This window comes from Rhamphochromis sp. 'chilingali', assembly GCF_963969265.1.
Source record: "Rhamphochromis sp. 'chilingali' genome assembly, chromosome: 2".
NCBI lineage: Eukaryota > Metazoa > Chordata > Actinopteri > Cichliformes > Cichlidae > Rhamphochromis > Rhamphochromis sp. 'chilingali'.
In genome coordinates this window covers 61,071,974-61,096,314 of record NC_137930.1, presented here as the reverse complement: position 1 = coordinate 61,096,314, position 24,341 = coordinate 61,071,974, and the positions used below count along the sequence as shown (strand labels likewise).

At 43.3% G+C, this 24,341-nt stretch overlaps 1 protein-coding gene across 2 annotated transcripts in view; it reads left to right on the top strand.

The window, feature by feature from the left end:
- wwox (WW domain containing oxidoreductase) overlaps window positions 1–24,341 on the top strand; it is a 144,158-nt gene that overhangs the window by 47,492 nt on the left and 72,325 nt on the right. For both annotated transcript variants that reach the window (XM_080907182.1, XM_080907181.1), the window contains 2 exons: window positions 1,905–2,090; window positions 4,323–4,587. In XM_080907182.1, coding sequence (XP_080763308.1) covers window positions 1,905–2,090; window positions 4,323–4,587 — 451 coding nt within the window. The remainder of the gene's footprint in view (window positions 1–1,904; window positions 2,091–4,322; window positions 4,588–24,341) is intronic.

The following is a 24,341-nucleotide window of genomic DNA, read 5'->3' as shown; positions in this document are numbered from 1 at the left end:
GTTAACGACCAGCAGTACGAGCCAAGCTCACACAGGCAATCTCTTCCTGCTGGCCTACATTATCATAGAGGTCAGGGGTCATACCCAGGGGGGTTATTTAAAGTAAATATATAAACTGATGTCTCCCCGTTCGGTAGTTAACACCCTCGTTTGACCAGCGCTGAGATTGCACGGTGCACACAGTGTTGTGTGAGGTCTTAATGTGGACAGAGGGAATGTGGTGTGCAGCAGTAGGCCTATTAAAGACATTCATTAGACCTGCGCTTATGAGAGAGGGACTAACTGGTGGGCAGTCGAATTAACAGGCCTTTTACATTACAAGCAGACTCACCAGAGGCCCATCTGAGCTGCATGGGAGAAATCGCTGCACTGACCAGAGGAAAGTTGTTTATTTGTGGAGTTTTTTGATCACCAATTTGTGATGCTTTGTTTTTCTTTTGCCTTTACAGGTCATAACATGCAATGCTAAAGAGGTGTAAGTGCCGTAAGCGTTAGTTTAAATCAACAGCTGCAGTGAAAGGTTGAGGAGGTCGGGCTTTGTGTCTGTGATATTACTGCCCCTAGCCACTAAATTAGGGATGGAGCCAAGAGGTTTGCACACTGTTACTGTACTTCACACTCTATTAGACATGTGAACACTGGGGCAAAAACAACCAGTCTTTTTTTTTTTTTGCCTACTTTTAAGCTTAGAGCGATTTCTGAGCAAATTTCTGAGCATTACAGCAACTTTTACTCTCCTATCTCGTGTTATCAGGATTAAACTCAGGTCGCAGAGGTTGTTTATTTACGAATGTTCTTTTAATTAAGTGAGTCTTCCTCAATTGTTTTATTTTGGGCGAAAATTTAAATATCTCACATTCCTAGTGTGTGCGTTGCCGATAAAGCGCTGAGGTCGGCGTTCTTTAAGTTGACTTGTGCCTAGGTTGGTGCTCTTTAATGAACCTTGTGTGTTCAGAGGCCTGAAGGTGATCGTACAGTACACTACTATGTAATAGCATGGGATGGCTCATTATAGCAAGGCATAACAATTCACACATTAATTTTCCAGCATCCAGTTTTTAATTAATCCAGTAGGCAGTCTTAAACACAGGGTACACAAATTGCCTTCGGCCTCATAATTAATTCTAATGGAAGAAATTAAAAATTGGTGGGGTGTGTTTGGATTGTTCGACTGTGTTACTGTGGTTTTGAGCTCGCTGGAGCGACGCTGTCACCGACAAGGATCTCTCGCTGCCCTGACCAATCCAGCAATCTCCTTCCCTTTCCGTGTGAGCGGGAAGCGTTGCTCAGTCGCCCACACGGATTCTGCAAGAATAAAAATGCTTTGCATGTCTCCGTCTCCTAAAACATATGCTTTCTCACTGGACCTTTTTAATAATGCCAGCTCCTTTTTTATTCCATGACTTAGCGCGTGGTTTTTCTTTGATCTGTTTTCTTCTGCTTGGCCTTTCTGAGTCGATGTGTTGGTAGGTTTGGTTACTCAAAGTGCTTCCACAGAGCCAGTATCAACATCCATTACTTTCACCACCCCTGTGTGTTGAAACTGTTTGAGATTGCTTTTCATTGTGGTGTTGCTCTTGGATCCCAGCCAGCTGTATTTGGTATCTACAGTAGCTGTGTATCCATAGGGAGTTGCACTGGAAACCTCTGTATCATATCAGCATTACTGATGCTCTGTCTCTGGAGACCTCTAAAGTCTACCGCACTTTGGAATAAGAAACCCCGTTTCCTCTCTCTGCTTTCATTTTTCTCTAATTCTCCTCTTTTAAAAAAAAAATCCTCCCTCTGTCTCTCATTACATCTTCTTCATCCTGATATGGTAGGAAATCTTTTTCCTTGGCCGTTTGTTTTCACTTCACAATCAGTCAAACATGTTTTGTTTTTCTGTTTTCTTCCTCCCATAGGCCGCTGCACATTCTGGTGTGTAACGCAGCAGTGTGCACTCAGCCCTATATGCTGACTGAAGACAACCTGGAGTCCACCTTCCAGATCTGCCATCTGGGTCACTTCCTGCTAGTGCAATGTCTACAAGACGTGCTGCGTCGTTCAGCCCCAGCACGTGTCGTGGTGGTTTCCTCTGAGTCACATAGGTAAAGAAAAGGAAGATTGACTAGTTTTGTGTTAGTGAGTATAAATATGTTTGATTGTTTGTCGAGAGGTTGCTGTCTGTATCAGTGAGGTCTTTCCATATTAAAGTCACGTTGATAATTGCCCAGAACTAGCCTGTCTAGTCTTCAGGAGTTCATCGCCAGTCGTGCACTTAAAGCCGCTGCACTGGCTAGTTTTCCTGACGAGTTGACAGATAAGACTTTATGCGTATTGTCAAACATGACAGCCTCACTCACTCAAACTCATTCCTTTCCGCATGCTGTCACTGTGAATTAAACGTATCATCAGCATGATGGATGGCCTTATCAGCTAAAATTTACTTTGATCAAGTATCTGCTCTTTTATGTCTGACCCCCCTGACTCAGCCCTTTCCTCCATTTTTTTTTCTCAAGGAACTCCAAAGGCTCAAGTTTTTCTGTTATGCAGCAGACAAGCGCAGAGTCTTGCAGTAATCTGTAAGCCCAGACCCCGAGCCATGTATTTTAGAGCCAGTCCCTGTCTGTGTGCAGCATTGATCGTGGCTTCAGTCAGTCAGACGGCCAAGCAGTGATTGATTGGAGCTTGGCAGAGTGACCTGAGACAACGCGAACATACGCAGAGTTATTCTAGCAGATCAAACAGCAGCACTATTACAGGGGCCCTCATATGAGTTATGTTATACAGGCTGCCATGCATGATTGGGCAGGAGCAGCAGAGGGGATGGTTTGACACTCAGATTCACTTGGGGTCACTTTGCTATTACAAGCTGTAGGAAAAGTCGGAGGAAGACGGAGTAGGAAAAGCTCATGGAAGGAAAGGTTGCCGTGAAGGGAATATTGACATGTGATTGACACAAAACTTGCTAAAGCAGTAAGAAAAGTGGGTACAGGCAAGTTTTGATTGTGTAAAAACTGTCGGGTTAGAATAAGGAAGATGTGTACTATTTTTATGTATTTGCAGTGGTAAGAATGCACAGGTATTCTCCTTACTCTTCACCCTACAGTTTGCTCTCCTTTTCTGCCTCACAAACACTGCCTCTCTCCTTCTGTCCTCAACAATCAGCAGTGGCTTTAACCCCTTCAAAGCAGGCTAAAGCAGAACCAGAGAGAGTCAGTTACACACTAACACAGACTAGAGAGAAGGAATAAAGGAGCAAAAGTAGACAATATCTCATATTGCATCTTCCATTCTGTCCACCTCATTCCAGACCTATATTACATCCACTGAAGTCCCTCCCTTTTTTGCTTGTGTTATTTTCACTTTCCGCTGATTTCATGTTTACTTACTTAGCCTCCCCTCACAGGCAGTGGGTGACCCATGACCTGGCAGTATATTGTATTCCCTAAGCCCCTTGTCCGCTTGGTAAAGCAGTGACCTGTAAGGGACAGGAATGGAAAAGATGGACGCAGGAGTAATGGCTGGACACTTTATCAGTTTCCACCACAGGGGCTTACTGTGGAATTGACCCAATACAGGTGTACTTTACTCTAGTACTACATCAGATCTGGTCAAACGAGAGATCATATCCTTAATGAAATTACCTCTGAAATATCTAAGCTGCAGCTCAGAGACAGTAAACGACATGTTTGAAAACCAAAATCTCGACATTAATATCACTGCGAGACCTCATTCAATTGTAACGAGGCACAGCTTCGGCTTGTCGTGCAAACAAATTTTGATTTACAAAAAAAAAAAAAAAGGCTTTAGCGTCGAGGCAATTGATTTATTAACCTCTACTTGCTGAAGTAGTTACGAAGTTGCAGCACATGAAATGAAAAGCCTGCAGATGTTGTAATTTAGCCAAGCAAGGATGTTGCGGAAGGCGACAGTAAACAAGAGGCAGCGAGCTTGTAAAATCACAACAAGGAAACCAGGTGACATTTTGATTGGTTGTTTTCTAATGACTGGATTAATATGTAGGATGTGTTCCGCTGGTTTGGAGCCTCATCCCGCGCCTCTCACACATACGTACACACACAGACGCATAAATACACAGTGTAGTTTTCGTGTATTGAGATTTTTGTGTGAGCGTGTAATAACACAACGAGTAGTGTAATGTTTAAGGGGCCTTGTCAAACATCTGGATTTTAACAGCTCTGTCGCAGGCAATTAAAGAACATCATGTCACGTCTTTGATTTGTATGCAGAAAGCGCCACACATCTGCCGGCGGAAAGCCTACGCGCAGGCCGAGGCAGACTCACACTAACTACTCTTAATGCAAACTATCTTTCAGGTTCACAGACCTCCTAGACTCATGTGGCAAAGTGGACCTTGTGCTGCTGTCCCCCTCAAAGAAGGACTATTGGTCCATGCTGGCTTACAACCGCGCCAAACTCTGCAACATCCTCTTCAGCAACGAGCTCCACCGGCGGCTTTCGCCTTACGGTGTCACCTCCAATGCATTGCATCCTGGGAACATGATGTACACCTCCATACACCGGAGCTGGTGGCTGATGACCTTTCTCTTCACACTGGCCAGACCTTTCACAAAGTCTATGGTAAGCGAGAAAAGAAGCTTGGAGAAAGTGTTATATTACCTCACGAGTGCGCAGGCTGTAGCTCAGCCTGCCTGAAGGCTCGCTGAAACGCTCGACTGGTTAACATTTGACATTACTTTTCATTGCGCTGGAGTAATTCTGCAGCTAGTTATATTTTTCTAAATGCAAAGCCAGTCTATGAATTTGTGACTCTCATATAGCGCTTACAGAGCCGGCGTATTTGTCTTGGCACATTTCTGGGAGAGAGGACAGGAACAGGATGGAGAGGGGTAGATCTGCTGAAGGCTCAGGGAAAGAGTCTGGGTTTAATAGATAGAGAGATATTTGTGGTTTGTTTTCCTCTTCTGCATGGCACTGTTTGTTTAACCCTGAAAGACAGTTTTCTATCCTCTCAGTACTCTATTCCAGAGAACCGCGACTATTATAGGCTGCTGTTAATGCCTAATCCCAGCCCTAGCTCCTATGCAGTTAAGTACTAAAATAAAAAAAGTTCTGTGCCTAATACATTTTTACTGAATGTGGCAGCTCTTTGTTGTTGCAGTGATTTAAGTTTCCCCGACCAATCAGTATATTTTGGATGGGTATAGTTTTGTGTGGGGTGCCATTGCAAGGCCACTGCTGTTTTACAGACACAAGCGCACAGTATAGGAGAACCTCTAGCATCTGTACCTGAGTTGTGGCTGATCTGAGAACTCCTACCCAGTTTTGGAAGGATGGCATTAAGGAAGGATTTTGAGTTTGGCTCAGCACTTTTGTGATACAGTGTCTTTTTTGGGGATTACAGTAATGAAGCTGCCCAGCACTACTTCAGCTATACACACATGCATACAGCATCCGCTGTGGCATCTGGTTGGATCATAAGATATCGGACAACTTACAGCTAAACTCCCGTGAAGGGTTTAACCTTTACAGTGTGGCTCAGACACCAACTGTTGTGAATGTGTAAGCATCTGCATGATTTGTATGTGTGGGAACGTTTTAATAGCACATATGTGTGTGCGCACGAGATGATATAAGGTGCCTGAGGTTAACGTCCTCACACGCTTTAGATATGAACGATAAAATCCAGCACCGTGATTTATTTCAGTCCATATTGTGTCCTGTGCTCTCTAAGACTTTTCAATGGATAGCAGCACTCTACCCTTTAGGCTCCATAGCCTCCTAATATATGCTTTAGTTTGACTATTACATCTTTCCATTAGCTGTTCTTCATACTTTATCAATTTAGTGTTTGCACTGAAGTGAAAATGTGATGTTGAAAGGCAGCGTGGTGGAGTTTTAGTGAAGCGTTGTTCTGATCCATCATGTTTGACAGACACAAGGCCTCGGGCCGTCATTTGTCTCTCCGCCATTTGACATAGGATGAGAGATGAGAGGAACGGCTCCTCAGCACCTTTTTGCAAAATGCCAGGCTGAATATTTCCTCAGTTTGACTTTTTCTGTCACAAAGCACTCTTTTGCGTCCAGTCTCTTTATTTTAGAATTAATTTTTTAATCACTTCGTCCCGTGTTTCATTCGTAAAAGCCAAAGTTTGTCCAGCATTCCTTCTAATCACATTATTTGGAATGCTACCCTAGTCTGGATGATACTTCTGTGTATTTTTTCATGTATCTTAAGGAATGGGTGCTAACATTTTAGGAGCAAGCACACATAACCAATTAGCAGAGGGTTTTCTTTTTCTTTTTTAAAATTTTATATGTCATTAATTTAATGAAGTGTAGATGTTAGTAAATATTAAAGGACAAAGGTAGAGCTAGTAATTAAATTCTGGTGTGCTGACACAGCGATTAGCTAAAACTAATGTCTGATAAAGGCCACACGCAGACACACAGCCTTACGCACAGACTCACACAGATACACAGACGCACCCCTAAGCTGAGCATTTGCTCTTATTTAAATCTGGGCTTGATAAGGCCCCTGAAAGTGTATCCTCTTTAAAATCCCACTCCTCACTCCTTCTGCCCCCACATTAAGGGCTTAATAAAACAGTGATATTATTTCAGTTATTGGTTGCAGGGATATGAAGATGCTATCGCTTTAATTGCTTGCGTACGCTTGCGGGATCCATGGAGATTGTTCTGGGATGCAAACATAAGCAGAATGTTGACTCCAAAAAACAATCACAAAGCCCCCATGTGTGTTCTTGCGCAAATAACCAGCCCCTCATTTAAAGCACAGGTTTGATTTATATGAGCACAGGTGGGGTAAAATAGAGCTTTTCAACACGAACAGACACACATGGACAAGCACACGCATGAATTCGCAACACAGAGACGGCTGGAACACCTGGAGCTACATGTGATCCCAAGTCATTAATTGACTGCTATTGTAAAGGTGATCAAATGTCATGTAGGGCTATATGTGCCGTGGTCGGTCATTTAATCACACCCATGTTTTCGCCCCTTATTAATTGTTTCCTGCTCTTTTATGTTATCTTTGAACTTGCACGCTTTTTTTGTCTCTTTTCTTGTTGCCGTACTTTGGTCACGTCTAATCAAAACATGTGTGACTTCCTCGCTTTTGCATTCCTTGTGTTGTGGTTTGAACTTAAGAGAAAGAAACTTCTCTATTAGCAGGGAGCCCCAGCCCACTCTGCTATTGATGCACAGAACTGATTCAATTTTGCTGAGTTGAGAAAGACATCTATAAAGAGCCATGACATTTTAATCAGCCAAACTATCTCTCACTAACATCATGTTCCCCTCCCTGTGCCTTGATCTACTTATCAGAGATTGTGCAACCAGGCCTGTAACTCCTGTTTCTTTAATTCAGCGTGTTTAGTGTGGGAGTTTTGCCTGTGTCCTTTGGTGTGATTATCAGCACCAAATGATCTGGCCTGAAGTTGTGTGTGTGTCTGTGTGTGTATGTGTGTGTGTGACAGAGAGAGAGACCTAAGAGAGAGCGAGAGAGGCAAAAAAACATCTGCTATCAAGTGATTTAGTTAGAGCAATTTAATGCAGAAAAGTTTGATTGATGCAGATCTTGGTCGATTTATTTGATCAAACATTGTAGGATTTGTGGGTCTTTCTAGATTGTAGATGGTTTCCTTTGAATCTGAACTCTGGGCACACTTTTAAACAGCACATAATGAATTTCAGTGACTGTTGCAGTTATTAATTTGGCTGTAACCTTTGTGAAGTTGTCACCGTCCTGTCATGCTGGATCGCTGACCCTGTGACATTTTGTTGACTGACTGATTGCTCCCTCAAGATCGGTATACCCTCAGGCTCTGAGCAGCTGGGCTCAGCCTATACCCATCAAGTATATACCTTAACTATAGGCAGAGACAGTGCTGAGCTGAATGGAGACCAGTGTGTGGGCAGTGGCTCCAGTACATCATCCACTATAATGGGTAAAGAGAGGGGAGGGGTGCTGTGGGCACAGGCCTAAGAGGCTCTACTGGTCCAATCAGACGCCTCGATTCTCCCAGAGGCCGGTTTCATCAGCGCTCACGCCTAGTCCCATGCTTCTTAGCGTTTTTGCATGATTATTTTACCCAAGATCCTGCCTCGGGCACCCAGCCACCTTTTTACATATGCACAAGCTGAACTTTTGACCAGGCACCAGCAGTCAGTGGTTCAGGCACGAGATGTGGGACTGGCGTTGCCTCCTTCTCAGCTGAGCCTTGCCTAATGTGACCAGGAGCTCAATCCTGCAGCTTGGGGGTTAACCCAAGAGACAAATCCTGCAAGAGAGACATCAGCATTACCATTTAGCAGACACACCGTAGAATGGCTGGTTGGTGCTATGTGTGAGTACAGCAGGCACTGTTACTTCGGTATCGGTTTCTCTCCTGCAGCCAGACATAAGGTCAGATGCTCCATCTCCTATCTGGTGTAGCCCAAAGAGGTGGGCAGCTTTGCTGTACACCTAGGAAGCCTGTGTGTATGTGTGTGTGCTGCTCAACCATGTGGAAAGAAAGAGGAGCAGAGGTCCCAATCTCCTCGCCCGCCCCCCCCCCCACCCTTCTTCACTGTGAGGTTAGATGAGCTGCCAGGCCGTTGTAATAGAGTCCTCTTGGATGATTAGGGGCTACACAGGAGGGGGTCAGCTCCAGCCTGACTGGAAACACTGTGTAGGTTTCTCTTTAGTGGGGTAGAAAGAATATTACATATTATGCCAACTGGCATGAGGTTCACACGCTGTCATGATTCAGATTTCCTTTAGAGGCCATGTTTTAGACCATTTTTGAAGAACTAGATATAATCAATGTGATATTCCTGCGAGACGTATCCTGCCGTGCTGCTGCACTACGTAGAGAGAGACATCAGCAGGCAGTGAGAAACAAGATGTGTTGGTGTGGCATGATAAAAGCATACAATCCTATTTGCCTGTATTGACATGTGTGTTCTGCCCAATCCTGTTACTGGGATTATTGGCCATGGAGATACCATTTCATTAAAGAAAACACACAAATGCTCAGGCACACACACACACACACACACACAGGCACACACAGGCACACGCACACACACACACACGCACGCCCAGTTGGTGCACAGAGATGGCCTGAGGCCTGGTTATGTGCTCCATTGCACAGGGAAACTGTGTAAATGGTTTATTGTGGATGAGTTGATGTGATGGAAAGCGTGTCTGGATCAATAAAGAACCAATCAAATGCTGACAGTCTGCTGCTGTATGCAGTCAGTCATTCACCCCTTATGCCTGCGTACAGTTATACAACATGAGTGTGAAGGAAGGATGAACAATATCCCTGTTGAAAACAGAAGAAGTTTAAGAAGAAAAGAAGTAATTTTTCAACAATGAAACAAACAAAAAAAAGCTTAAGTCTGCAAAAGATTGTCACTTTTTTTTTTTTTTGCGTGCATGAGTTCTGCATGTACCTCTTTCTAAGACGTGTTTCTGTGACTGGCTAAGATTTGTTTGTGAAGAAACATCATTTAAAGAATCAACCACATCCTCTGCTCCTCCAGCTCCAGACACCTCAGGGAGACCATTAGGACGGCTCCCCAGCTGGGGTTGTCTGAGTCGGGGCTGAGTCTGAGTTGGGGCTGGGCTAAATTACCCAAGAGCTACAGGTCAGAACCAGCTAGACCCTGACTGCCAAGGGACACTCTCTCTAATAGAAGGGATCAGAACAGGCCAAAGAGCCAGAAAGTGACCTGGCCAGAGAGACATCCTTACTCACTTACCCTCTACTCTTCCACATCGCCTCCTTCACCCTTGGTCTCTCATAGCTTTAGAGCTTCAGAGCTTTTCTCCTGTAACCCTCAGAGAGGAGAGATGTAACCTATCACCTCTTTTTCACTCATCCACTGGTACCGTTTTCCTGTTGCTGACCCTCACAACTTGACACACGCACACACACATGCACGCACCACTCCCTCCCTTCTTTGTTGTCACACAGAGCTGATGGACTATTTTTCAAATTGATTTCAAAAATGTACATAAGCAGCCGATCCCCTAGCCCAGATTACCTATTGATTTTTAATATGAAAAGCTCATTATATAAGCAGGAACTGCAACACAAAAAGCTAGCCAACCTTTGCATAAATCCTTTAATTGAATTTCCAGAGCCCGTGGTTCTACATTTTTTAATTAAATCCATTTCTTTTTTTAAGGGTTGCTGTGTAATTTGCATGCTGTGAAGTGGGTGCTGTCCCAGATAAAGTGCCATTGATCCTTATTAAGGCTCACCTCTGGGCTCGCTGAAAACCAACCGCAGAAATTAAATGTGCTCATGGTGCATACACTTATTGCCCGCATGATAGGATTAGAGGCGGAGAGAGAGAGAGAGAGAAGGAGTGATGGGGCAAGAGGTGGTGCAGGAGGAGGGGGTGGGGGGGCGTTATTATTAATAGTTGTTCATATTAATGTAATATTTCACCTGTCCTTCTGTGGGATGAGATTGTGAGGATGCTGTTTGTACTGTAAATACAGCTCTGTTTAGGTTTCATTCTGGTTTCTTTTCAAACGTACTCGGGCCCGGCGGTCTCTGCCTGGGGTCGCTGTGAGTTCACCTGCTCTCCAGATTAAAGCAAAAAAAAAAAAATCTGCTTCTCTTTGTCTAACAAATACACGCATTGCAAACATGCATATTTTGTTTTTATTTATTTTGTTTAAAACAATGAAACGAGGATGTGAGCATGTTTTAATTGAATCAATGATCATATTGCTCATTGATGCTTATTTAGAAGTAGAGGGCGTTCGACTAACTTTATAGGGATTAAATGATGCTTAATTTTCTTGTCTTTACCCCACTTAACATGTGTGCAGAGGTGCAGGTGTGAGATGTTGTTTTTGTTTTAAATACTGCATTTGTTCTGTGTGGTAGCTGGTAAGGCAGGCCTCCCCTTTCTTGTCTTCCCGTGCTGCTGTATGCAGACGGTGGAGTAAATCAATAGGGATTAACCTGTGACCTCAGTCACATACTTATAGCCCAGTCCTCGCTGCTCACACATCTCTCATCAGTTTCACTTAAACACTGCACCTCACTCAATAAGGCACCACACGCTAATTCATTTCAAAGATGGAGAGACCTCTCTTTTGCGATAATCGCACACACACACACACACACACACACACGCACTCACACTCAAACACATATGCACATACTAAAAAGCTAAAGCACATGACCGAATAAACAAAAAAAAAACAAAAGCTAATCTAACAGGATGCAGCAAAGAAGAGTTTTGGATGACTAATACATCACATTAAAATATATTTTTTGATGTTTTCTATATGTATGCTGCATGTGCAATGAGGTAAAGGCTTCAGTTCATTATTATTTCTTTCATTATTGGGGAATCTGATGATTATCCCTAAATCAACCGCATAGTCATACGGTCTATGAAATGGAAAAATGTAAATAAATAAAAGACTGAGATAAATCTGATGTCTTCAAATGTTTTGTGTTCTCCAGTCATCCGGAAAAAAAAATTGCTATCTGGGAAGAAAGCCATGAAATATTCACGCTGAAGATTGAGCGACTGCTTGCTGTTAACTTAACTGATTTAGATATTTTCTAATTAGTTTTCTGCTATTTTGATTGATCAGCTGGTAAATATTATTTGAAAAAAATCAAAACATGATGTAAAAAAAAAATGGAAAAGGAAAAAAGTTAAGTTCAACTTGATTTGTATTAAAATTTTAAGTTAGAAGCACAACAAGGAATGTGCCTGGAAACAGCTGAGAATTTAAATGAAACTGTTTTATTCAATTTTTGGGTGAACTGACCCTTTAAATACTGGGTCTGCTGTTTTTCCTTAATATATAGACAGCTGTAAGAAAGCTGGACGGGGCTCACAGTGACTTAGTTCACTCTGTTAAATGTCCTTGAACGCAGTGGATATCCGGCATGTCTGACTTTGTTTTTTGTACAGCTACATACCTTCACACTCTTCTTTTCTCCGTCTTCCTCTTGAAACATTGACACCGGCTGACTGATTGGTCTGATGTCTGTCTGTCTGTGACAATGTGCGTGTTTGTGTGGCATGCATGTGTGCGCGTGTTGAGTGGTGCAGTGTCAGCAGTATGTGGTGCGAGTATTGACCCAGACCTGTCCTCTGCTCTGACTGGCTCTTGTCCCTAAGTTGTCATCTCTCTCTCTGTCTCTTGCATTCTCTTTCTTCCTGTCTGCCTTTTTGTTCTTTTCATAGTGGATCCCTTCATGGTTGATCTCCTCATGCATTGATCAGTGTTTTGTCACCTTTTTAGTCACTGCATTCAGTGTACCGACTAGTGTCAAGCAGGCTAATATGCTATAAATGAGAAGTGTGGACGATTGGGTAAAACACAGAAGGGAGGAGCCTTTCTTCCGTGTCAGTCTTTTAGTTATTTTTTCACTGTTTCTAGTGTGGTCTCATTTTTTTGCCCTCTTTTTCTCTGCAGAGTAGAAACAAACAGTATCTACTCACTCAGGTGTGTGAGGTGCTGGCCAAAAACGGGAGCTCTGATTTCCCCCAGATCATATCATGATCCACTCAGTCAGACTAACACAGCTCGGTTCCTTTTTTGTCCAAAAGGAACCAACCAACCATACATATTTACGCTCGCTCACGTATAGAGCACATCCTAAATGCCTGTGGTTGGACGCCCTCCTCTCCCACCGTCGCCACCACCACACACTGAGGTTAGACCACTCTATATGCTATTGATTGCACTGCTGTTGCATGTTGTGCTCAATCACGAGTTCCATGTGTCTACCGTTGTCCTCTCCCACCTGGCCCATTAGATTAGGCTAATGCATTCAACCATTGATTAATCATTACACTCAGACCTGATCAGCCAATCGCCTACCTGGTTTGACTCTACTTGACCCGTGGACCCTGGCTCTCGTGTCATGTGGCCAGCTCTAACGTGTTAAAAGCACATGCAGCTCACAGCTCCATCTGATATGTATTATGTTAGGGTTATGGGAGGCGCGATTCAGATGGGTTCACTACCTGTATCATATTCAATACTGCCCATTTCCATGCATTTCCTAATCACATGCAACAGAGAGCTATAGATTGTATCATCGAGCACATTACTGTTGGAACACTGATCTCAAAAGTTAACATGAATGAGCTTGAAACAGTGCAAGCAAGTGTGAAAACACTCTTCAGTCCCTCCTTGCACTGGTGATATCATGCTGTTGCTGAGGGAATCACAAGCAGGCTTCCGTAGATTGGGCTTTTCCAGCGCATTGCACAGTGGTGCTGTTGGTTTGGGACCTGGAGAGTTTGGAGGCAGGGTCAATGCCTTGGGCTCTTTGTCGTTTTCCTCGAGCCCTTCCTCAACAGCTTTTGCAGGGCAGGTGTTGTGTTTGGGGAGGCTGCTGCTGTAGTAAGGGAGCACTGCTGCCTCGGGGGGAGGGGGGAAGTGGGGTTGTCGGGTCTGCTATGATGTGTAGTTTGCTGCACTGTGTCAAAGTAAAATCCATATGAATGCTAGAGTCCCGGGATTTCTCATCAAGAACTAGAGGGACAGGTTTTCTTGCCGTCACTCGTCAGTGGGTTTAATGTTGTAGCTGCTCAGTATACTCCTCCTTAACCACTGAACATGTGTACTCTTTAGTTCGGTCTTATATTTTACTGTCTGTGGCATGCTGTTTTATACAGCTCTGACAGCTACTAGAGAAGCAAGTTATGCTGAAAATTAAGCTTTTTACACACAAAACAAATGATTAGTAAATAAAATGTGATAAATTGCCAGGATTAAATTGCTCAGCAGCATTCAGGTGGTTAAAGAGTACCCCGCTGATTTAGCATTGTACCTCTACAATATTTAAAGACCCACAGTAAAGACTCCCTTGGTGCCTATATTACCCAAAAAGAGTTTGCTCAGTTATACGGATGTTTTTACTCTCTTTGCTAATGTGGCCATGGGTCGCTAGGTTTAAACACAGATGAAGAGTGTTAGTATCTTTACAAAGCCTACACTTCATTCCCAACTGTTGAAACATCCACTAATATAAAATATAAAATCATAACCCTGACAGGGAAACTTCTGCTGCACGTTGAGCACTTTTGAGACAGTATCGTGAGTAAATCTTTAAATACTTTATTTTCAGTGTTTCAACTCTTACCTTATTTTGTGCACACTTCTCCCACCTCGTTTAGGTGTGACCAAGCCACACTTTGCAAATGCATACACAGTAAACTAAAGTGAGAAATTCTTTCTGTTGGCTCTATGCAGCCATCAGTTATTATTCTTTCACCTTGGCAAGTTGTTTGTAAGTAATCATATACTAAGTCCTCCTCTTTTTTCCACTCCCTTCCTCCTGTTTTGTGCTGTTTTCCTTCTTCCACACCCCTGTCTACAGTATTGAGTCAGTCAGTGAGGAATAGCTGTTTTAGGGACAGCCCTATTGATGTGTGCGTGCGTGCGTGCGTGCCTGTGCGTGTGGGATGTGAAGCACCGGGCTGAGTGATCGGGGATAGATGTCCTTATTGGATATGAGCTGGCTACTCCGTGGTTCTGCATTAAATTTGTATTGAATAGGAAATTAATGAATGGATAACTTTATTGATGTTTTGGTATTGAACATATAAACAAAATGTTCTTTTGAAGCATTGTGTGAGCGCTGCACCCCAGGGGGGAGGGAGTGGTCCCAGTTGTGCTTAAGAAAGAATAAGTCCATGTTAAGTCCATAGTGCATTGGAAAAGAGAGCAGATAGATCAATGGGAGCTTGCTGCTTGAGACACACTTTAATTGTGTTGTTTTCTTTCAGATTTCTGTCCTCCTACATCCATCGCAGTGCAGCGGTGACAGATTTGATATGTATTGCAGTCAGTGTCATGAAGACAGATATGAATTTATTGAACATTTTCAAAAAGGGATTTGTTCAGCTTTTATTTGTAAACCCATATGGACTAAAAGGGGGATGTAGTTATAGTGGAGTGTTTGACAAACGGACTGTTTCTTTATGTTTTCTGTAACTTTTTTTCTTTTTTGGTAAGTGCTCCGATGCCTTTTGGTGTAGCTTGAATCAATGCTGTGCTGCCGCAATCAAACACGTACAACTTCCTCAAAGTGGAGTCGGACTGATTCTTTTCCAGCGAGTTGGATGGGAACAGATCAAAGAGATGAGAGATGGCGAGTGGAGGAAACTTGTTTAATTAAAATGAAGTGATGAAGGGGGGCGGGGGATAGAGGGATGTTCTTTGATGCGTGCTCTGGATGCACCGTATACGTTATTCAGTTATATTACTCACGATTTTTGTTTAAGAGGTTCCAGCTGAGGGTGGGACGGTAGGAGGTGTTGCAGACGCAGGGAAAGAGGGAAGGAAGGGGCGAGCTTGATGAAGTTTCTGATTATCCAGCCTCCTCTGGCACAGGGAAGAATTACTGAATGCCATTTGGGTCAGTGCTCTTTATGGAACTACATTTATGAAATACATCTCTCCCCCTCTTTCTTTCACTCTTTCCACCTCTCCCTTTTTGTAACTCTCCCTTCCTCCCTCCCTCACTTCTAATTGGCGATGCAATAAAGGTGTGTGGGGTCAGTGGTTCTTCAAGGTGAGACTGCATGTGTGTCTCTCTCTCTTTCTCTGGTGTTCTTCTCCAGACACACAGGCAAGCAGCAGTCGTTCCTGCCGCTCCAATCTCACATTTTCTGCCGTGCTCACAGAAACCAAAGGCCTAAATCCACCGTCTGCACCTTAAATAACTTAACTAATGCCGCGCCATCTTTTCTCTGTAATAAATGGCCCTATCATTGGAGAGCTCCGTGCTTACCGCCCTGCCCTCCTCTCTCAGCTCTGCTCTGCGTCCTTGTGCCAGCCTGGTAAGCCAGAGGGCACGCTGTGGGTGAATCAGAGACAGCTTCTCTGCCAACACACCCAGTGGGAGAGACCCTGCCAAGGGTGCCAAGGCCTCAAGAGAGGGGAAAAAGGGGAAGATGAGAAGGTTTGATTTGGGAGGAGATGATTGAAGCGAATGGGGGAAGAAATGAGGTAAAAAAAGCAAGAAACAGAACAACTGGTGGTGTGAAGTTTGAAGGAGAATATGCAGGATATGCGTCACAGAGGGATAACATAATAATTTTTTTGTTTTGAGGTCCTCACCATACTTGTGTATTTATTTGCTTTAAAGGTCCCAAACTATTGCAACGCCACAAGTTCCACACAGGCTCTTTGTGAAGATTGCACTGACCCAGTACCATTTTAGGCCAGTAGGGGTCATTGTAGTTCAACTGACTGAGCAGAGAAGTCTGATCAGTGATTGTTGCATCTGCGGTTCATTTGCAAACGCAACTCTGCTGTCATGGGCTCTCATGCACATTTATTAAAAAACACATATATATTTATATTGTGCTGCACTTTTTGATAATAATCGGATGCCTTTTACTTGCGGTAATCTTTGCAGGTGATCTGGGGTCAGTACTGTTACTACTGACAGAGAGCTCAGTGCCTGTTTACATGAAAATACCAGAAATGAGGCATGCACCCCAAAAAAACCAAGACACCACCTTCTGCTTCGCATGCCGATGCAGCCTAATTGATTCAGCACTTGAGCTGGTAATTTAATGTCCAGGATGAGGAAGCCTCTGTGAAGTCTTTGCCTGCAGGTATTGTTGGAGACACCAGTGTTGAGAAATAATTGCAGAGTCACTTGTTTTCTTTCACCAGGGCTAAGAGGAAACAAAAATCCTGGTTTCTGTCTGCATGCAAATGAATATTTCTTAAAGTAAATTACACAGTTCTGTCTGCAGATAGTGTCTGAATGTAAAGACAATAGAAGTGACTTGTAATGCTGAAAACTTGAAGGTGTAATAACATATAAACTCTCTTTTTGACCAATCTAAACTCTTGGTATCCACCCTTAATTTATGTATACAAATTAAGCATGCCACTGCTGCCATTGACCTCCAGTAGATGAATATTAGATGAAGCAGCAGCCAATATTTGAATAGCTGAGTTCAGGACGGCAACGATTTTAATGGCAGCAAGCAGCCATTAACAGTATATCTGAAAATAGACAGAGTATTTTTCCATAGATCATTAATGACGGAAAATCTATCTCTCTTTCCTTCCCCCCATCATTCAATATATATCTCTCCTTTCCTCTCTTCGTATTTTTCTACCTTTACTATATTTCATCCATGTCATTCTTTATTTGTGCCGAGCTCGAGCTCATTCCAGTTTCCAACAGCGAGAGAGAGAAAGAGAGGCCTTTCAGAGCTTCCTATTAAAATGCACCAGATATTGGAATAGAGGCTGCTAATGTCTGTTTAGTATATAATCCACGTTCCCTCCTCCCATATTCCTTGTTATTCTAGTTTAGTGCTGTAATCAAGCAGGGCTTGCCAATAAAGTTTATTGTACGGAGCTAAGTGTCAATATCACACACACACCCAGGGCAGAGAGGTCCCTTTAATTAGAAAAGGAGAGAGAAGAGGCTGTGTGTGTGTGTGTCTGTGAATACCTGTGCATGTGTATGCGTGCATTTATTTGTATGTTCAGATTTCTTTGTTGATTTTAGCCATCATAGACTATAAATGCCATTCAGCGTTAACAGCAGGCCCGTTCTTTTAAAATGTATGGAGGAAAAAAACCAAAACCAAAAATATGACGCTGGGAAAAAGAAAGAAAGAAAGAAAATCATAAATGTGACACCAACTTAAAAAATTTCACTGCTTTTATGAACAAATCAATTCTAGCTTTACATGACTATTGAGCTGTTTTGAATCTATGTCAACGCTGAACAAACAATAATCCCCGCTATATGAAGTATTGATTAGACCTGCTCCCTCTCTGTGTGGCTTTATTAAAGGTACAGTTGTTTAGGTCTTTATGATGATGGTATAACCTGATGGGAGAAAACTTTCACAACTACAGTGGGCTACCGCCAGATGACAAAATAAAAATAAAAGACACTCTTTTTGCAGATGAGCAACTCTCGCTTTAATCGTTTCTCGACTGCGACAATAAAAATGTTGACATTTTCAGCCTGCGTGTAATCCAGAGTAATGTTTTCTCCGATTGGAAGCCTCTTTCATTTTTCTCTCTGGCTTGATTTTTTTTTCTCCACTCGTCTCCTCCTTCTATTAGGCCACTTACAAACAGCATGGTTAATATGTAGAATGATATTACTGATACGAATTCTTTGATAGAAGATAATTTGAGCGAGGGCAAAAATTGAAAACACCTCCCACTCCTAAACACAGTGTCCCGCGGTGGTGAGGGGTGGGCTCGTGGCTTCAATCAAATAATAAAACACAAAACCATTTCCCATTACGCTGCAAAGAGATTAAAGGCAGATTAAACGTACTGTATGGGAGCTGGGGCCTGTGTCAACCGCCGATAGCGGCGCGGTCCTGACAGGGAAAAGGAGAAGATGAGGAGATGATGAGACGAGAGGAAAGAAGAGAAGAGAGGAGGAAGAGGGGAGGAGGAGAGGAAAGAGGAGAGGTGAGGGGGTAAATGCACGACGCAGAGAGGGAGAGCAGATGGAGGAGTAATTTGCGTGGGATGTAGATGGGGGAAACATGGCTGTGTGTCAGTGCTGAGCGATGCCTCCCGTTCTGAAAGAAATCAATTTAGGGCGGGACGGGGATGCCGTGCATACAATAATTGAATATTACTGCGTACTATCTCCTTCACATGCAACTGCTCTGCAGCGACTGTATGGGAAAAGTGAATCAGACGCTAGAGCGAGAAACACAGGGTCAGTGCCCAATATTGAAGCGGTTCAAATATTCCGCGGATATTAAGTTGAGACTCCAAATAATCTCTTCGAGTTAGAACGTGATGGAGAAGAGGAGTAGTGTGCGCTCAAATCGTCGTGACCGTCGCATCCAGCGACCGACCAGCCTTTCTCTCTGTATGTCGGACATATCAGATGTGTCAATTCTGTCTGGACCGCATGGTGTGATCGATAATCACAACTGTTAATCAATGAGCTTTTAAATAAGCAATGACCCTCTGTTACGAGGTTAGCCTCATTTATTGGTTTACTTTAGGCTGAGTGACACAATCAACTGGTCATAAGAGCAGTTATGTCTCAAGAAGATCAGAAGAAGTTGTTTTTTTCTCCCACTCTCTGCTTGTAAGTTCACCTTTTAGGGCACAAACACACACATAAAAAATTATACAGGTCAGACAAAAGACCTGTATAATATCTAGTAGTTTTTAACCCGATGCCACTGACTGCATTTTAAAATGAATTAAAAAAATAACTTTTTGGGCTCATCAGTTTGTTCTATATTTAAATAATTTAAAAAAAGTAGCAACATAACTCTTCACCTGTGATTAAATGGCAGAAAGTTTGTTATTATTGCGGCTCACAATTAGTCTTGAATTGATTCAATCTAAGTTAATCCAATATTTAATTTACGCCTTACTTCCACATGGTTCCTCTGTACAAACGCTCATTAATTCTTTGAAATGATATCAGACTCCTCTGTTATACTATCATTTAATCATCTCCGAACATAATAATCATCCATATATCATAACGGGTGATCAGGAAACATTTAATTAGGATAATTACTCATTAATCCACCGAAAGGGCTTTTTTCCCCCTTCTTTTTGCAAGGTGCCTCACAGATTGTTTGTGTGTGGATGGCTGTGTGTAAACCCACGAGTGTGCGTTGTCTGTGTGTGCATTTGTGTGTTCTTATGCACGCAGCGTGGCCCGTGTAATATTCGTCACTGTCTGATTTACTGTATTGAGGCTGCTGTAGTAGGCCGGGATCCACTGCATTTATCTCCATTTCTTAATGGTATTTCAACAGCTCCTACACCATCGGCTGTTTCTCATTTTAATGACTCGTGTGTGTGTGTGTGTGTATAAGACTGTGTGTGTGTGTGTGTGTGTGTGTGTGTGTGTGTGTGTGTGTGTGTGTGTGTGTGTGTGTGTGTGTGTGTGTTTATCCACACACACACGCACATTTTTCATTCAGAAGGATGCAAATGTAGGACTGAGCTACCTGGGTTGCCGTCCATAAAGACAAAACAACATATATTTTTGTTTGAGTAGGGGAGTTTCTGATTGATGCGATAGCGACTGGTGGCTATTGAAGTGACTATTGTTACACTGGTTGACGTGATTGAAATTGGGTTTCTCTTCTGCCCTGCTCACACACTAAACCCCCCCACTCACTCCTCAAACACAGAGATGGTTCCTACAAGATCTGACAATTACAAGAGGAGCTTTTAATCAATCTGGAATGCAGCTCGGAGGGGCAAGTGATGGCAGTGGAGGAAGAAAAGGACTGATTACTCCCTCTCAATCTTTATCTCTTGTTCCCTTTCTCTTTGTTCCACTTCTCTCTCTCCCTCCCTCCCTCCTGTTCTTCTCTCGTCCCTTCACTTTTGCTTTTCTACATGGTCCATCCCCTGTGATTTCAGCCACAGAGTATTTAAACAGCCCCTCACTTCACTTCCTCCTATTTCTTCTCCTGCTTTTTTCCCCCTCCCTCACAGCTCTTCATGTTTGACTATTAGCTGACATGCACACAGGGAGCATCGCTCATCTCCCCAATTTCTCCTCCTCTTGCCTTGTGCCTACCCCTCGCCGCCTCCTCCTCCTTCTCACTTCTTTCTCCTGCTCCATGTGTAACTATTAGCAGACATGCTCTCAGGGAGTCTGATGAATATTTTAGCAGCCGCAGGGAGGGGCTCCAGCCCTCTTCCCCAGCATCCAACACAACTAATGGACCAGAGTCAGTGTTTCCCTTTGCACAACTTAGCATTGTACTCTGCGTTTTGTGCACACGGACTCTGGTTTGATTAGGCTACGAGTTTTAAGAGGCTGGAGAAGGTACAAGGTGAGAGTGTACAGCTGAAGTGTAGTAAGTGCTTTCTGTATCAACAGTCTCTAGCTGCACAACTACAAGACACACCTACTACAGGACACGCCTACTTGGTAGTAACATCACACTATAAGCCACACCTACATGATGCTGCGCCTCTGGGTAAATTAATGTTGGAGTTGAGGCAGATTTATGGTGTCCATTTGCGTAGCTGTTTGGCTACACTCTGCTGAATCTGGTGAAGAGCCAAATTAGGACTGAGATTTGCATTAGACTGAGAGAGACCTCTTGTTTCCAGCTCACCTTACTGTCTCCGAACAAATGTGGCACTTTGTCATTTTTTTTAAAAACCATAAAATCATACATCATTGATGCTGTTTAAAAAAAACAAAACAGTTTACATTTTTCCTTTAATTTTATTAAGTTGGACAGTTGTTTGTGTGCATTACCACAAGATGAAGCATGTTCTGCTTTTCATTTAATCATTTAATCAGCATTTTTGACTAGACATCTGTACGACTCAGAATGGGAGTCTGTCTACCAAGTTTTAGCTGTACAAGGCACAGTGTATGAAAATTATGTGGATATCAAGTCTTCCTGGTCCTTACTGCTTAAAGCTGAATGTTTTGAGTTTCAAGATGCTAATTGGTTACTGATATGTGACCATGTGTGTGGCTTTGCACCTACCCATATGCTCTGTGTCCTGGACTGAAATGGTTCACTAAAACAAAATCAGTATAATCCTCCTTGCGCCCACCTTAGCATCCACCTTTCACTCATCTTTCTCCCTGCTTCACTTCCCTTTTTTCCCCTCTCGCACCTTCCATGTCTCGTCTCTCTGTGAGGTACAGTACCCGCTGTGTATGCGGGCGCTTTTACAGTATGTGTGTGTGTTTGCGTGCACGCTAATCTTTAGATGAGGGGCTGGTGGTTAAATCATGATGCATAGTCCAGGGCTGCTCTGGCCACTGTCATTAATCAGTACAGGGGCGGGGGACGTATCTGCTTTTTATCCATCTCTTAAATCAGTCACTGCAGCTATCGGCAGCCCTCCCTTCTCTCCCCCCTCCACCACCCCTCCATCTCCTCCCTGTCCCCCAACCCACCTCCCCCCTCCCCGACGGGCCGCTGATTGAAGTGGCATTGTTTGGGAGACAAGCGGCGCTCAATCAATAGGCAGTCTCACTAAATTACCGTTTGCATGAAGAATGAAGGGCCGCCCAACCTGACTCCATTCAACTGTGGATGTGCTCTGTGTGTGTTTGTGTGTGTGTGTGTGAAGATTGGTGCGACAGATAGAAATGTGTGCATGGGACGTACTGTAGGGAAGAAAACTGTGCGTGTGCGTTTGTCAAGGGACAGAGAAGACAAAGTGGGCCAGTAATAGAAGCAGGATGCGTCTCTCTGCGCTACAGTGTAAAATGTTTGCAAGACCACCTACAGATGCATAGGTATGAAGCAGAAACGAGGCGCTCGGATCGTCCCGGTCACGTATTGATTATCGCTTGTTAAGGACTTCTGCCGTGGACATTTTGACCTTCACCCTTCAACTTTACCTTTCACCCTCACCCCTGATTGACCTGCTGTACAACTCCTTTGTTTATCTACTGTCTAAATTGAACTGTTCCACTGAGTGGAATCTGGATTCAGTAGATCGGTTTTGGTTTTTATGTGTGTGTACATGTAGAGATGTACTATTGAAAAAAGTAAGTGAGTTATTGTGTCCAGGTAGGCTGGAGTGAGGTCTCAGTCTCTCTGCCTTCTTTTTTTTTTTTTTTTTGCGCCACCCTGACCTCTGGCTATTAATCATCTCTAGATCTGTGTTTACCCTCAGTTCTGCTCTCCAGCACACAGGCACCTAGAGGGGCAATTAGAGAGGAACCACCACCCCAGCACAGAGGTTTGCCCCCCTCTTTCAGCCTCACTTACACACATGCACACACACGCACACACACCTGAGAAGCTGGACCTTGCCTCCACTAGAGAGACGGCTATAATGTTTTTATTTACTTTAAAAGCATCCTGCTGTTAATACAAGTGCCATATCACAATGCTGCCATAATATTTGTATGGGAGAGAGTTTGCACATCTTTTTGTTCAAGCAGCGTTATGTGTGTGTGAGTGTGTGTACATATGCGCGTGTGTCTCCCACCCCCACAGGGCATACCAGACATGCATTAGTATAAGTTGCGCAGGCTGAGTCTCATCCAGTGTACATATGGTAATGGATGGTGTGTGTGGAACATGTCAGCCACCTCATCATGTAAAAGCCTTCGTGTACAGGGGTGGGGGGAGAGTAGAGGGCTGGCAGGTAAGCATTAGGCAATATAATGGCCTCTATTTTTACACTGTGGAACACAGTTGAAGAGGCGACGCTTATGAAGCTTTCAAAAAAGCAGACACGCAAGTCGGGGGGGGCGTTATAAGTGGGTAAGTGAGAGAATAAAGCTGCTTTTCAAATCGCCTGATTGTTGGACCCGTTTGTCTGTGCCAGTGTGTCTGAGAGCAAGTGTGCATATGTGTTTGTGTGTGTGAGAGAGTACACATATTTCTGTCTCTGGTTTTTCTTTTTTTAATTAACAAAGCCAAGAAAAAGCAGTATGGCTCTGATGTGTAATCCATTTTGTTTTTATTGCTCAAAGTGATCAATGACGTGGGGAAAAGAGGGCCTTTAATGACCTAATCTCATCTCTCACAGTTTGGATTGTAGTACCTCAAACTGAAATATTCCCTCATCCATTTTAGAGAAAAATCTGCCAAATATTAATAAGTGATTCAGAAGTGAAATATGCGATCTTGTTTCAGTGCGTCACCTTTTTGTCAGTCCTTCAAATGCGGATTAAATGTTTCCTTTAACTTTTCTCTAATTAGTTTCAGCTAAGTCCTTCTAGAAGCAGCTCATGCCACTCTGCAGCCATCTCAGCAATGCCTCCAGGTGCTTTTTTTGGCTAACAAGACCCAGCACCTATCTAAATGACTGGTGGGAGAGCCATAACCTTTATTTCAATGTTCTCTGGAACCTTAAAAAAACAGCATGCATGGAACCTGCAGTTATATTTACTTTACAAAAAAGAAACGTTCAAAGTTTGATGAGGAGTTTAAAAAAAGGAAGAAAGTTAAGGTGATGTGATCAGTGCCTCGGGGAACTTCAGGAAATGTCATGCTAATTCACTTCCGCATCTTTAGTATGAGTTAGATCTGCAGTTTAAATAGTGATAAAGCTCATGCAATATGATTGCTTCACATGGCTCCTTGTTTGGCTGCAGCATGGTGGAGCTACTATCATGTTATGGAATTTTCTGTTTAATATTCATTTCCTGTCATGTCTCCTCCTTAGACGATCTTGGGGTTCAGTGCCAGTGCACGTTCTCACACACACACGCACACCTTCAAACACATCTGCAGTTGGAGTGAGTGTGCCAGGGTCTTGTGCTGAGTGAATGTAGGCCTGCCCTGGGCCCAGGGAGGTACTTAATCTCTGTGTGTATGACATGTGTGAGCTCAGGGTATTGTACTGTATGTTTCCCTCTCACTCAGCTGTACTTAATGTA